The following is a 13,496-nucleotide window of genomic DNA, read 5'->3' as shown; positions in this document are numbered from 1 at the left end:
GTCTGATTGGTGTTGACTGCTGGCAACTTTGTGAATGGTGCACTATCGTGACGTAATGCACCGTTAACGTGACGTAGTACACTGTTGACCGCAGGTACAAACCGCGGACTTCGTTAGCGGATATTTAACTAACGGATGGGTTTTGGAGGCTGAAATGTGCAAGTTTGTTTATGTCACCGGTAGCTACTGTAAACATAAACAAACAACTCATGTTGGTCTAGTAAATTTGCGAAGCGCAGCTGTCCTCGCCTCTTCCCGTGTGTCTGTGAGAGACAGTATGGAGACTTTGACAGATGACTGAGCGTGTGATGTGAAGCAAACTATCTTTGATGTCAGGCCATCTGAGTGTGTGTGAGAGAGAGAGAGATAGAGAGAGAATGCAAACAGTTTTGATACACAGTCACACGTGCAGTTTCTTGTGTTCATGAAATCAGCTAATGAGTTGCAACACAAGTTGCTGTCATCTGTCATCTGTCATCTGTCATGAGCTGCAGTGTCAAGAGTCGACTTGTATAATACACTTATTTAGTTTGTCTTAAAATTGTGTGTATTTGCAGTTATTTTACAAGAAACACACGCACACTCTTACACTCACACACTGGCACTCACACACACTCACGCACATACACTCACACAAAGTCACACACACTCACACACACACACACACTCACACACACACACACACGCACTCACACACACTCACACACTCACTATCCAAAGCCACACGAGTCATGTATTAAAGGCCTCTTTACTTACAGCCTTAGGAAATGCAGTACAAAATAAAAGGCTTATAAAAACATTTGTACAAGTCCCTCCACACACCCAGCGCAGACATCAACAACCAGCGAGACTCGGGGTCAGTGGTGCTGACCTCTGTGTACTACCTTCTCCTCTACCTGTACCCCTCCCCCACGTCCACCCGCTACTTGCACGTGACTACGACGACCTGCACGTGCCTCCCGTTGCCTGCAGGTGTGGACATGCTGTGCCCCTCCCCACACTTCCCCTTTCCTTCCGCACGTGCAGGAAGCTTGTCCTCCGTCTTGTGCCAACAGAAGCAGGGGAAGACAACCAGAGAGCAGCGCACTCCACAAACATCGCAGCACACGACAGACAAATAGTCTCCCCTTTGATTACTCTGAGATTTGTTTATCGCGGGAAAGAGGGACAGGGTCAGGGAAACAAGAACAGGGAATATTCCCCGACGCAAAAATAAAGCTTAATAAGGGATAGGGCAAGAAGAGTTGTCCGACAAAAAAACTCTTAGGTTCAAAAGAAAAGAAGGGTAACTAGCTTTTTCTTCCCTATTCTTTCCTTTTTATTTACTGTTTTTTTTTTTTTTTTCCAATTATCACGTTACCTGGCATGGAGGATACACAATGTTCCTCCTACACGAGCGCGTGTGTGTCTCAACATGCAGTACCGACAGGTCGAGGGTAAATGGCCTTTGGGCTGTCTAGTCTTGGACATCTTCCTCCCTCTCACCAACGGGATATCGACAGGAGACCAGTCAAGATGACAGGACAGGTGTGAACGTCTACATCTGACGCTCTTAGAAATAACCCAGTCGTCGTCAGCTCACCATGGTAAACGGCGATGACATCAATGACGATGTGAAAACTACTGCTAGAGACCTCCCACCATTCACCATGATGTCCCCACTACTCAATCTAGACTAAACGTCGTCGTCGCCCACGTAGTACGTCACGTAGTCGGTGGTCAGTCGCCAGTAGCATCTCAACATGCACACGGTGTTGGTACCGGTGACAGGAGTGGAAGTCAGAAGTCAAACTACCAACGTCCTCTGCCGGTCGCCCCCCACTGTACAACCCCTCAGCAACATTCGGACGAGAGATGACGGCAGACCCATGGGTGCTAACAATAGGCGTGACGGCTGAGTATTACTGCGCTGTTCTTACACCCTCCCCCTGCTACCTTCCCAGCCTACTGTCCAACGTGGGAACCACGGGGATGGGTGACTGGGGATGGGGGAGGATGTAAGGACATCGCTCACTTAAGCATTTTAAATGGCGGAACAACAACAACAACAACAGAGGGAAAGTGGAGGCAAACATTACAAAATATTTGTGTACAGACTCACAGGCACGTTGGCAAATTGTCCAAAAGCACAAAGTAAACTGCATTTTCAATTTCCCCCTTCACCACTCCCGCCGTCACACAGCCGGTCACAGCGACCGAGACAGACGGGATGTGCATGCAAGCGAGTAGGGGCGAGCTGTCAACGAAATAGTCACGTGATCACAACAGTGGCGACTGCAGCAGCGGCAAAAGAAGTGGACAGGACGATGTCGGATGTCGCGGCAGCCAGCACTCACCAAGTGTCAGCACTGGGGTCGTCACTGGCTGCACTCAGCCGCCACGTCGCCAGCGTCATCGCAGATGACTGCGATGATAACGAGTCCTTTGGCGTGGCTCACGGCTCGGGTGTGGATGAAGGAAGAGTTGTGTGCTCCTGACGCCAGCGCGTGTAGTTCCGCCAGTGCTTGAGGTACCACGTGATGAGGTCCGTCAGCGACACGAAGGACCGCTTGACGCCCACTGCTTCCGCGTCATCAGCTGAGTCAGCCCTTTCGACGTCAGCAGCCACCATCTTGTCGGCGTCATGAGCACGTGCATCTTCGTATTCTCGTGTTTCTTCGACAATGCCGTCGGATTTCTCGTCGACGACGACAGCTGAGGCTGAAATGTTGTGTTGGTGGCTGATGACGTTATCGCTGGTGTGGGGCCGCTCATTTCCCTCCCCTGGAATCACCTTCTCCGTGGCAATGCTCCCTGAGTCATCTGAGAATGACTCTGGCGATGAGGACAAGGTGGTGGTTGTAGTGAGGTCAGCGCCTTCTGATGACATGTTCGTCTTGCTCTCCGCTACAGTCGTCTGTTCCTGCCCCAAAGTTTCTTCCAGTGACACTGATGCCTCGTCCCCCTTGGTGCCGCTCGCTGTTTCGTGGTCGTTGTTGTCGGCCGCCGTTAGGCCAGAGTGGTTTTGAGACTCATGCACTTGCTGCACCTCGCCAACTACTTCGGCCTCAGACAAGAGAGACGACGAATCTTTAGTGTGGAAGATATTGGTGTCCTCACTTTTGGTCTCCAGCAGTTCATTCCCTGAGCTTTTTATGAGGGTCTCGTCACTAAGGTAAGCGACTGGCACCAGCTCCACAGCCTGGGAGGCGTTCACTTCTGTGTTGTTTTCAATGATGCTGTCCTCAGTAATGTCTGACGCTGGGCTTGTGTTGACTGCTGTTGTGTTGTCGTCAATGTTTTCTTGCTCAGCCATGCTGACGTTGATCAGGCCACTGTATGGGGCGCTGTCTATCAAAACTTTCTGCACGACGGTTGCGTCCACAGACGATACAGTCTGAGTGTCGTTGTCTCCAAGTTGTCTGTCCACAGCCGAAAATTCGTCGATGATGGGACTCAAGCTGGGGTCCAGGGAGACAACTCGGGTGCTGGAGCTGACAGAGTCCTGCACTGCCCCCTGGTCAGTAGCGTTGTGCGAAGTCGAGTCGTTTGTCTCTCTTTCAAGTTTAGTTGCCGTCAGCAGCACTGTCTGCTCCTCCTGTGGCGCCCCCGTGCCCTCGGCAAGCCTCCACACGCTAGTGCTGCTGTCCGCGTCCTTGATGTCCTCAGAGATGACTCTGTCCTCCAGTTCCGCCGCAGAGTACACTGACGCATTGACGATGCTGGAGATGTTGTTGGCACTGATCTCAGGCGACTCAGAGCTGACACCTGCTGTTGTCGGTGAGCTGCTGGTGTCGGATGTTGCTGTCGGAGAGCTATGTGTGTCGGATGCAGCTGTTGTGGAGCTGTTGGTGTCAAAGGTTGCTCTGGTGGAGCTATTGGTGTCGGAATCAGTTATCGTGGAGTTGTTTGTGCGTGATACGTCTGTGGTGGACTTGTCTGTGTCGGGTGCAGCGTCGTCTGCTGCTGCGGGCTGCGCAACGATGGATTCATTGTTGCTGGGCAACATGGCTGTCTCATTGTTGCTAAGCAACATCGTTGTCTCATTTTGCTGTGGCTCGACACCTGACGTATGCAGCAAGGCTGTGGCGCCATGAATGTCTGATGAAGCGTTGGTCGGAGGGGCGACTGTGTCGTCTGCGTCTTCCCCTTCCTGCTGACCTTTGCTGACGTCACCAACTGCCACCTGCACTTCCTCTGCCTCAGCGCCCTCGGTGGTGTTGTCTGCAACGCTGTCAAGATTCTTTGCCTTGAACACTTCCGCCTTTTGTGTGGAGTCTGAGAGGGTTGTGTTGCTCGGATGGTCTGGTGAGGCAGGTGTGACGACTATGGACGGCTGGACAGAACTTTCTGGAGCTTTTGACGATGCGTCACTGGATGGGGTGGTGCTGCTGCTGTCGGAGGATGTAGAAGTGCTGCTGTGGGTGTCCGACATCATGGTAGAGGATTCTCTTGATGTGTCGCTGCTGTCTGATGATCGGGCTGTGGTCGATTCTGGTGACGATGTCTGGTTGTCGTCTTCAAGCAGCGATGTAGATAACGCCGGTGATGATGTGACGTTTGCTTTATCTGAAGGTGTCAGGGAGATGTTGCTAGAACCTTCTTGTGACGATGCTGAATGTGTCAGAGAAGCGTTTCCATGGTTTTCCCCTGATGTCTCAATCACAGAAGGGTTACCAGGGTTTTCTGGTGGTGACACTGGCAGAGAGCTGTTGTCAGTGTGTTGTAGTGGTGACACTGACAGAGAGCTGTTGTCAGTGTGCTGTAGTGATGACACTGACAGAGAGCTGTTGTCAGTTTGTCGTAGTGGTGACACTGACAGAGAGCTGTTGTCAGAGTGTCGTAGTGATGATGCGGGTTGTGTCAGAGAAGTGTTGTCTGACGAGGGCGACAAAAGCTCATTGGCGGTGGTACCATCAGCAGCAGTGTCGTCGGTGTTGTTGACAACGGATGTGGTAGACGTGCTGTTATCTACTGCCTGCGCCTCTTCTACTTTTGCTGTCGATGTGCTGTCGCCTGTCAGTGCCTGTGTAGATGACGACTGTCCAGAACTCTCTGTGACATTGCTGTCAGCTGGGGTGGACTGTGGAGGAAGGGGCGAGCTCGACATGTCAGCTGACACCTTGGAAGCGACCCTGTTCGTCTGGTTTGTGTCCGTTGGAACAATCTTCGACAAATCGCCGACACTCGGTGAACTTGTGGACTGATGGTAATCAGTGAGATTAATGTCCTGTTGATTGTGGGTCACCAGGGTGGTGTGCTGAGTGGTGTCGACTGCCGGAGTGCTCGGGCTAGCCGCGCCATCCTCTTGAACAGAAACATCCTGCGTTGTGGTGGAAGCTGGGATTCCATCGCCAGTCTCGTTCTGGCTCGGGTCGTTGGAGCTGGAGTTCGTCTGTTCCTCTAAAGCTAAGATTCCCGAAAAAGCTTGTATCTTGGGGATGTGATTCGTCATTTCCGGCGTCTCGCCATCCCCGGACAGGTCGACCTCATCCCCTAAGTTGCTGTAGATTTTGGGGTAGGCATACCCCATCTGTAGCCCTAGATCACGTGACTTCACGTCCCACTCCTCCACCTTATCGTCTAGCCCTGTCATCGCTTGACTCTCGGCTTTCATCGTTTGCTCGTCATACAAATATTTGGCCTTGGCGTTCTCTCTCAGAGCGTCGTGCTCCACCAGGTTGTCGAACTCCTTGCTGTCGGCGTCCCTGGCCGCGAAGGGGAAGCTGGCCGTCTTCTTGGAGAATGCTCCCTGGTCGTCGGCCTGCAGGGGGAGTGTCTGGCGATAAGGCTGCGGCTCCATGTCAGACACGCCGCTCACGTGCATATCCTGCTGCAAGGTGCTCGTGCCGAAGTCCTGGCCGTTGCCAGGCAACTGGAAAAACAGCGTGGAGGGAGCCACTTCTTCGTGGACGTACGAATCGTCTTCGTTGACTTCCTCGATGTCAGCTTCAGCTTTCATGTTTTTAACATCGTGAGTGGTTGGTGGATGTTTTCTGTCGCCGTCGCTGGTGTTGCCAGCGGACCAGGTGGTAGGTTCCCCGGTCAGACCAGAGGACGTGATGGCGTCGGACGTAGTGTCGCTAACGTCTCTGGACACCACGTGACGAGAGCGCATGGCGTCGTTGAGCAGCTTGATCATGAACTTCTCGATCTGAACGTCGTCGTAGCTGTGGAACTCTTGCGCCGCGGGAGTACGGAATGGAGAGACAGCCATGGCGGCTGGCATGTAGGGACTGACAGACATCGACTGCGCCTGCGGCACGTGCGTGCGGGCTCTCAAGCGGCTACCTCGGTGGTAAGCGGTGTTGGAGGTTGCTGTCCTGCTGGATCCCGCGTGGCGGCTGTCCATGGCGTAGAAAGGAACTCGTGCTGCCATGGCGGACAGCGGGGTAGTGGGGTCACGGGTCACGGGGCTTGGGGGTGGCATGGTTGTGGTTGCATTGTCGGCAGCCAGCGAAACGAAGGACGAGGACGATGTCTGTGCTGGCAAGGGGGCGCTGGTGTTGGAGCCCTCGTCGCCAGGGGGCGCGCTCTGGTGCTGTGGTGCCGGAGGCGTGTGGCTGTCAGAGAGACTGCTCAGGATACTTGCTGCAGAAGTCTGGACGCTGCTGCTGTCGGGTGCCCCGCTGGCTGTTGCGACACTTGTGTCGGGAGGCGCTGCAGTCGAACTATTTTCTTCTAGCCGCGTCGTCGCGCCTGTCGACGTCAAAGAAGCGAGGCTGTCATCACTGGCCTCATCGCTGCTGGACACATTCTTCTTGAGATCGTCGTTGTTGGCGTAGAGTTCCGCCAGCACGTGTTCAGTCTCGAGGGGTAGGTCGCTGACACGTGACCACGCCGTGGTATCTGTCACCTGCAGCGAGCTTCTAGAGAGACTGCTGCTTGTGTCTTTCCCGTTGTCGCTTTTTGGTTGGTCCGTGAGAGGGGAAGATTCCAGAAGGTTTTGAGTGGAACTAATCTTAGACTCCAGTCGCTGGGTGACGATCTCGTGAGGAACCTCGTAGGTTGTCGTGGAAACAGAGTCCAGCCCTTCAAACAGTACACGCGTTGACTCCGTGTTGGCTGATTCGCTGCGAGAGGTCAAAGGTTGTGTTGTGATTTCTGCGGAAGTAGTTCTGCTGGTGGGTAGTTCCGTCGTGGTGGTCGTGGTTGTTGTGGTTGTCGTTGTTGTTGTGGGGACGGTGGTTCTAGCAGTTGATGGCTTCAACGTTTTTTCCTTCAAGTCCTTAGGAATACGCGCAGTTGTCTCCCGAACCTCGGCGTGGTCTCGCCGGAAGTTGTTGAAGCTGTACAGAGTCTTGGCGCGGTAGCCCTCGATACAGTTGACGTTGTGGGGCCAGTTGCAGACGTAGGTTTGGTGGTCGAAGAAGAGGCCGGGTGGGCACATCTTCTTCATAGGCTGCCAGTTGTAGCAGTGGTAGAAGGTGCCGCAGTTGGACGGGTCGGGCATGTAGGCGAAACCAGAGGGACAGCGCACGTCCTCCGAAAGGTAATCTGCAAATTGCTGAGTGTTAGTCAACCCTCCTCTCACCCAGCATCTTACAACTTGTAATACAGCCAATGAAAATTGCGTAGCTACCTACTGTGAACTCACCTGTAGCTCCTGATACAATACACGAAGCTGTCTTAAAGCTGAACAGCAATTTAAACGACTTTGCTGACTTAGCATTGGATACTAAATTTAGCTTTAGCGGCTTAAGTTAGCATTAACTACTAAAGTTAGCTTTTGGTGCTGTTCGTGACAATCTGAGTGAATAATCCATTTCCTTTCTCGCAGCACGTCTGCAACCCCCATCCAACCAATGCACGGAACCACCAAAGACGCTGAGGTCACGTGTTAAAGCTCGAGCCAATGGGAGAAGCTGTGATCGTATGTTAATGTGACTTATCCTTAGATATTTGTGGCCTCAAGGTTTTGACTAAATATGCAGGTAAACTCTCTGAATGAATCCAGCTATCCCGGCACTCCTCAGTAGTAATGCCAATGAACCACTGGAGGCGAGAACAGTCTACTGTAGAGTAAAGTCAACGATCTCAGGGTGGGTGGGGTGGGGGAGCAAGGTACTGTGCCCTAATATCAATGACCCGGGGAGGGAAACAGACCGGCAACAGACCCAGTCAAACTCGACAGGATGACCCTTGCAGGTCTCGATGACTGGGTCAAGCCAAGGTTTGTTGAGACAGGAGGATTAACGGCGGAAGAAGTGTTGGTGTAGAGGGTGTAGCATCAGAAGTTTGTTGTTGCATGCGCCGTGTGTGCGGTGGTGGGCTGCTGCAAACCTAAACATCAACAGCGGGGTGGACACAGGCCGGGTGTTACTCACTGCCAAAGCCTTTGTTGTCCGGAGATCTCCTGTGCACTGAGTGAGCTCCCTTGTCTTCCTCCTTCAGCAGGGGACTTGAGGATGAGGGATTATCGCCTTCCTGGGGTTTATCGCTTTTGTCAGCTTGGGACACACTCGTGTCAGCGGCAGAGTTGTCTCCCTGGAGGGTCGAGCTGGCGGTGGTTGTTGTGAGGGGCAGTGGTGTACCTGTTAGACAATGAATGTGTTGATGAATGTGTTGATGAACGTGTTAATGAACGTGTTAATGAAAGTGTTCATGAACGTGTTGAATGTGTTGATGAAAGAGTTCATGAATGTTAATGAATGCCATAAACTACCTTTAATCGCCTATCGTTACTTCTCGTGCTTTTGAGAGTCGGGACGAATGACTCCACAGAGTTTCTAGACAAGTGGAGAGAACACAAAACACGAAGATGAGAGAAGAATGAGAAAAAGGGGAGACATAGAGAGATAGAGAGATAAAGAGGGGAGAATGAGGACGAACACCTACACATGAGACAAGCAGTCACACGGACAGCCAGACAGGGAAAGATAACTCTGTGGCTGTTGCTGCAGCTTCATGTTCAGAACTCACCAATTCTCTCTCTGCTTTGAGCGCTGAGCTCCACTCACCTGACGCCGGGTGCTGTGCCTGTGACGCGGTCTCGGGTCCCACCCTGGACAGAAGACTGTTGATAACATCGACAGCATCCGAGAACTGCTTCTCCAGCTCCGCCCCCTTGGAACTCGTTGTTGATTTAGCTTCTGTCGAAAAGGTTTCAGTTGTCGTTGTTGCTGTCGTTGTTGATGTTGTAGATGCTGTGGTGCTTGTTGGCGTTGACGAATGTGTGGTGGCAGGTGTAGTCAAGACTGGTTTCCTCCTTTCTTGCGTCTCCTGCACGTCTTTGTTGCGCCGGGCTGTGCTGATGATGTTCTTGGGAGGGTCAGGGGCTGTCATCTTGGACGCTTTGGGTCGTGAGTGCCCTCCCTTTGTGGCAGGTGTCTTGGTGGTGTGTGACGACTGGTGCTGTGGTAGCGAAGGCAGCTCCGTGTCGGGTGCACACGACTTGGCCGTGGAGTCCCAGATGCACACCTTCTGGCGGGTGTCGAAGACGAGTCCGTTGGGGCACTGCATGGGGAAGACGCGGCCACCCGGCAGACAGTGGTAGTACTTGCGGCAGTCGCTGGGGTCTGGGATCAGGGCCTGGTTCTGCAGCACCGGACACTTGAAGGAGGCCATGGCTGCCTGTACCATCACTGTAAGCAGAGCACGTGACCTACTGTAACGGCCAATCAGAGGAATGAATCCGCAGCGACCGACAACTCCTTCCCTACTTCTACGGGCAATCAAGAATGGAGCTGCCGGGACCAGCATCTTTCTCCAGTCGGCTTACTTCTAAAAAAACCTCTCACTGGTTCACACAAGATAAGTAGAGTATACCCCGGGTAGAGTACGGGATGTGCGTGTCAGTTATTTTAATGTGTAGTATCGCTCCTATTCGTTAAAATGAACACAAGAATGAATGTTTGGTTTACTGCTGTAGTGCAGTTTGTTGACATGTTTTTAAAGTTCATGTTTATCTAGTGTGTTGTATACCTGACATGTTTGTGACTTTTGTCACGATGTGTCAAGTGCTGCACTTATCTTACCTGTGTGAAATTATGGTTTAGTCGACAGCACGTGGGCTGAGTATTGCTGGTGAAGACTAGTGTCACGTGGTGTGTGGGGAGCATGACTGTTGGTGTGCACCACACTACTTCCACTATTGACACTAGCCACGATCTCCAGTGAGTCAAACTCACACAGGCTAGTGAGTCATACTCACACAGGCTAGTGAGTCAAACTCACACAGGCTAGTGAGTCAAACTCACACAGGCTAGTGAGTCAAACTCACACAGGTTGTGTTTAGCCTTGTAATCCCAGCCAGTACTAGAGGATTTCCTGTCTTTCAGGTCGCGCCAAGCGCCTGATGCCGACAGGAAGGTGGAGGAGGAGCAGGGGGGGGGTTTGAGGCCTGAGAGAGACAACATTTTGTTTTGACAAACACGACGAGCGGCCGGTCAGTGCCGAGCTTAGGGGGGACCTGAGGGTTTGTCCGTCAACAGCCAACAGTCAACAGTGTTGTCCGGCCAACAGGGAGGTCAACACGTGGTCGTGCTGCGTGCGGCGAGCTGCGACAATCTCAAAGGTCAACACAGGGCAGGTCACGTGGGAGTAGCTGCAGCGGAGGGTGATAATAATAATAATGACTGCGGTCACAACTTGGTATCAACACCAGCTACAGCAGTGACACGCGAGGTCACAGACCAGCAAGATGACGACGATGACGACAGGCGAGGTCACAGACCAGCAAGATGATGACGACGACGACGACGACAGAGGCACTGCCCAAGCTCACATTTAGTAATTCCCTCCTGTCTTTTATTTCCTGTCACAGTTTCCTGTCTTAATTAAAAGCTTTACTTTATTTCGTATCTTGTCCTAATGTCGTCATCGGCGTCTTGCTCTCATCTTGTTAGACAATTGTTGTATTCGGTGTTTACATTTAGAAAAATATACATGTAGACATAGCCCTTCCCAACCCTATCTACAGTACATTTACAATATATGTATAACTGTATGTAATATGTGGGTAGCTTTTACCCATCATTCCTGCGCTCTGTCGCTCTGCACCTACAGCAAAATAAGAGGGTAGGTGGAGAGCAAGGAAGGAGATGAAAATTGTAGAGAAAAAGGAGAAAGAAAGAGAGCTTCAGAAAAGGAGAGCTAGTTCTAGTATGTGAGTTCAGAACGTGTCCACAGAGGGTGACATCCCTCCAGCTTGTGACCTGTCACGTGACATGTGTCTGTAGTCTGTGGGTATCTTACCCACCCACCGCGTGTCTCTACCGTCTCTCATAGTCCACTAGCAGTCTGAGTACCTCAACTACCGCTGTAGACAACCTTTGCCATTGTGGGTTGGTGGAGCGATTGCTGACCTCTGGCAGACAAACCAACATGTCACCAACAGAAAGAAGCCATCAAGAAGCTCTCCTACTCGCTCGGATCGCAAACGAGGCTGCGCCTGGCGGTGTCTTTGTCCTCCGCTGATTCTCCTCTTTTCTTGTGCAGCCTCCCAGTGATGACAGCATCTTGGTGACCGTGACTATGGGCTACAGGAATCACACCTTGTTTATTATTATTATTAGTAGTAGTAGTTGCCACCGAAATTAGTTTCTAACGAGCGTATAGTAGTGAGCTGTCAAGGGGAAAAGCAAATAACTAGCTCGATAAATAACTCGATGAGGCAGACGTGAATCATGTCCGATATAAAAAGTGTTCAGTCTTACAGTGAGTACTGTCTGACATCTTTCTGAGCAGAGAAGATGACTGGTCTGTGAAGTCTGTGTGGTACACAGCTTGCTGTAGTCCCCTCGACATCTCACATTGTGTAACAAAGCAGGTGTGGAGCGTGAACAGGTTTACACGCAGCAGACATCTTGAGTTTGAAAGTATAGAACTCAGGAAGTTTACAAGAGCGATGTTCAGTGGCTTTAAAACAATAGTAAGATACAATGATAGGAGTTTTGAACATTGAAACATTCCCGTCTTACGATGACCTGTCCATTAGTTTCAGTTCAGTGTAAAACCTGACGAGACTGACAAACTTTCTTCTGCTAATGATGATGATGATGAGTAGGATAATGATGGTGATGATGATTTTCTTCCTACCTTTCAACAATCTAGTTTAAACACATCTAAATTGTCTGTCTGTCGCCGTTCTGTCTGTTCTCGATATTCGTTCTGTTTTTTTCTGTCTGTCAGTCAGTCTGTCTTTCCTCTATGCTCGTTCTGTCCAGCTTGTGATTACTGGCTACAAGATGTAGATGACATAGATATTTTACACCAGATGGCAAGCACGCGCAGTGTTCGGCGGGTGTAAATGCATTTTTAAAACGAAAGAGTGAGAGGATAACTACCGTTTACTCACATACTTCTCTGTGTGTTCTTACACGCGCCACAACGGTAACAGGTCGAACAGGTTGGACAGACAGGGCGACTTCACCAATTTAACCCTTTTTATCTCAGACTGATGGCCCACATCATGTGATGAATCTTCTAGTTCTTTTAAATCTGGTTTCTATGGAGCTTCCTGGTGATAATTTGCAGTCAGAAAACTCTATTCACAGAAAGTGTGCCGCAGATAACCATTGCTGTTCGTAAGTTCAGTTAGTCCTAACCGTTGTGAAGACTAGAGCACAAGGAGCTGCTCGCATCTTCTTCAAAACTTCTCTAAATGTGAAATATTTAAATGTCTACGGACGACCCATGCTAGGCAGCTTCCAGTGTATAAAAGTGTACGACCAAGAGAATACTTAAAACACCATAGTGCCAGATCGGGGTGAGACTCACCAGTCACAGCCGCGTAGTAGACGATGCTTTGCGCCATCTTCAGGTCAGGCAGGGGAAGTAATTTCGGTCAGACTTGTCGCATGCGGGGTGCTGGGGAGACAATCTGTCACTGGTTACCCGGCGGTAACTAAGGGCGCCACCTGGGGAGACGCCCAGAGAAGGTAGACTGAAGTCGATGTGGACGAGAGGGGGACACCTACACCATGGACGCTCCACGGCCAAGGAGGTGGTTGGCGGGCGACGATGTTGCGGCGGAGACAGCGACACTACAGACGGCGACACTTCAGATGGTGAGCCAGGAGCAGGGCAGAGAGTTTTCACGGGTATCCGTGCGATCAACACCAACAGTCTCTCGATCGCCACTCCAGCAGACGAGGGCTGTCAGGGAGGAGGCCGCGTGCCGAAGGATGCTTTGTAGGGTGAGCAGGAGCTGGACAGCGGGAGTAGGTGTCAGCACTGGTCGCTCGTGTCCTGCGCTCCTCCCGCTGTGGGGCGAGCTTTATATGATGTCGTCTTGTTTGCCGTCGTCAGCAGCCACCTCGCCCGCCTGCTGCTGCCCACTCCTCGCCCCGCCCCGTTCTCAGCCTTTCATCGCCCCCCCCCCCCTTCCCATGATGCCTCATGCCAACAGCCCGCTGCCCTGCCTTGTGCATACAGGTGATCCACTGGCCCTCACCTAGGGTAGCCAGCTTTGTATGACTGATGGACAGTGCCTAAGTTGTGTTCTTGGTGTTATGTACAGCCTATTGTATATAAATATATAAATATATATATATATGTGTAAAGTTATGTACAGC

The 13,496-nt window shown here is 51.5% G+C and overlaps 1 protein-coding gene across 1 annotated transcript; it reads right to left on the bottom strand.

Moving 5' to 3' along the window:
- Positions 1 to 729: 729 nt before the first annotated feature.
- On the bottom strand, positions 730 to 13,208 carry LOC112558008 (serine-rich adhesin for platelets-like). Its single transcript, XM_025228185.1, has 4 exons — positions 12,700 to 13,208; positions 8,940 to 9,563; positions 8,307 to 8,513; positions 730 to 7,476 (listed from the first exon to the last, which is right to left on the bottom strand). The coding sequence occupies exons 1-4, from the start codon at positions 12,734 to 12,736 to the stop codon at positions 2,435 to 2,437; spliced, it is 5,910 nt and encodes a 1,969-aa protein (XP_025083970.1). The 5' UTR covers positions 12,737 to 13,208; the 3' UTR covers positions 730 to 2,434.
- Between the last annotated feature and the right edge of the window lie 288 nt (positions 13,209 to 13,496).

This window comes from Pomacea canaliculata, linkage group LG2 (genome assembly GCF_003073045.1).
Source record: "Pomacea canaliculata isolate SZHN2017 linkage group LG2, ASM307304v1, whole genome shotgun sequence".
Classification (NCBI taxonomy): domain Eukaryota; kingdom Metazoa; phylum Mollusca; class Gastropoda; order Architaenioglossa; family Ampullariidae; genus Pomacea; species Pomacea canaliculata.
The sequence above is the reverse complement of the archived record's forward strand: the minus strand, read 5'-3'. Positions and strand labels throughout refer to the sequence as shown.

Coding starts and splice junctions, on each gene's coding strand:
- LOC112558008 (XM_025228185.1), bottom strand. CDS start 12,736: ATGGCGCAAAGCATCGTCTACTACGCGGCTGTGACTG. Junction 9,564..12,699: donor CTACTACGCGGCTGTGACTG/GTGAGTCTCACC, acceptor CTCTGCTTACAG/TGATGGTACAGGCAGCCATG. Junction 8,514..8,939: donor GGCACAGCACCCGGCGTCAG/GTGAGTGGAGCT, acceptor ATTGTCTAACAG/GTACACCACTGCCCCTCACA.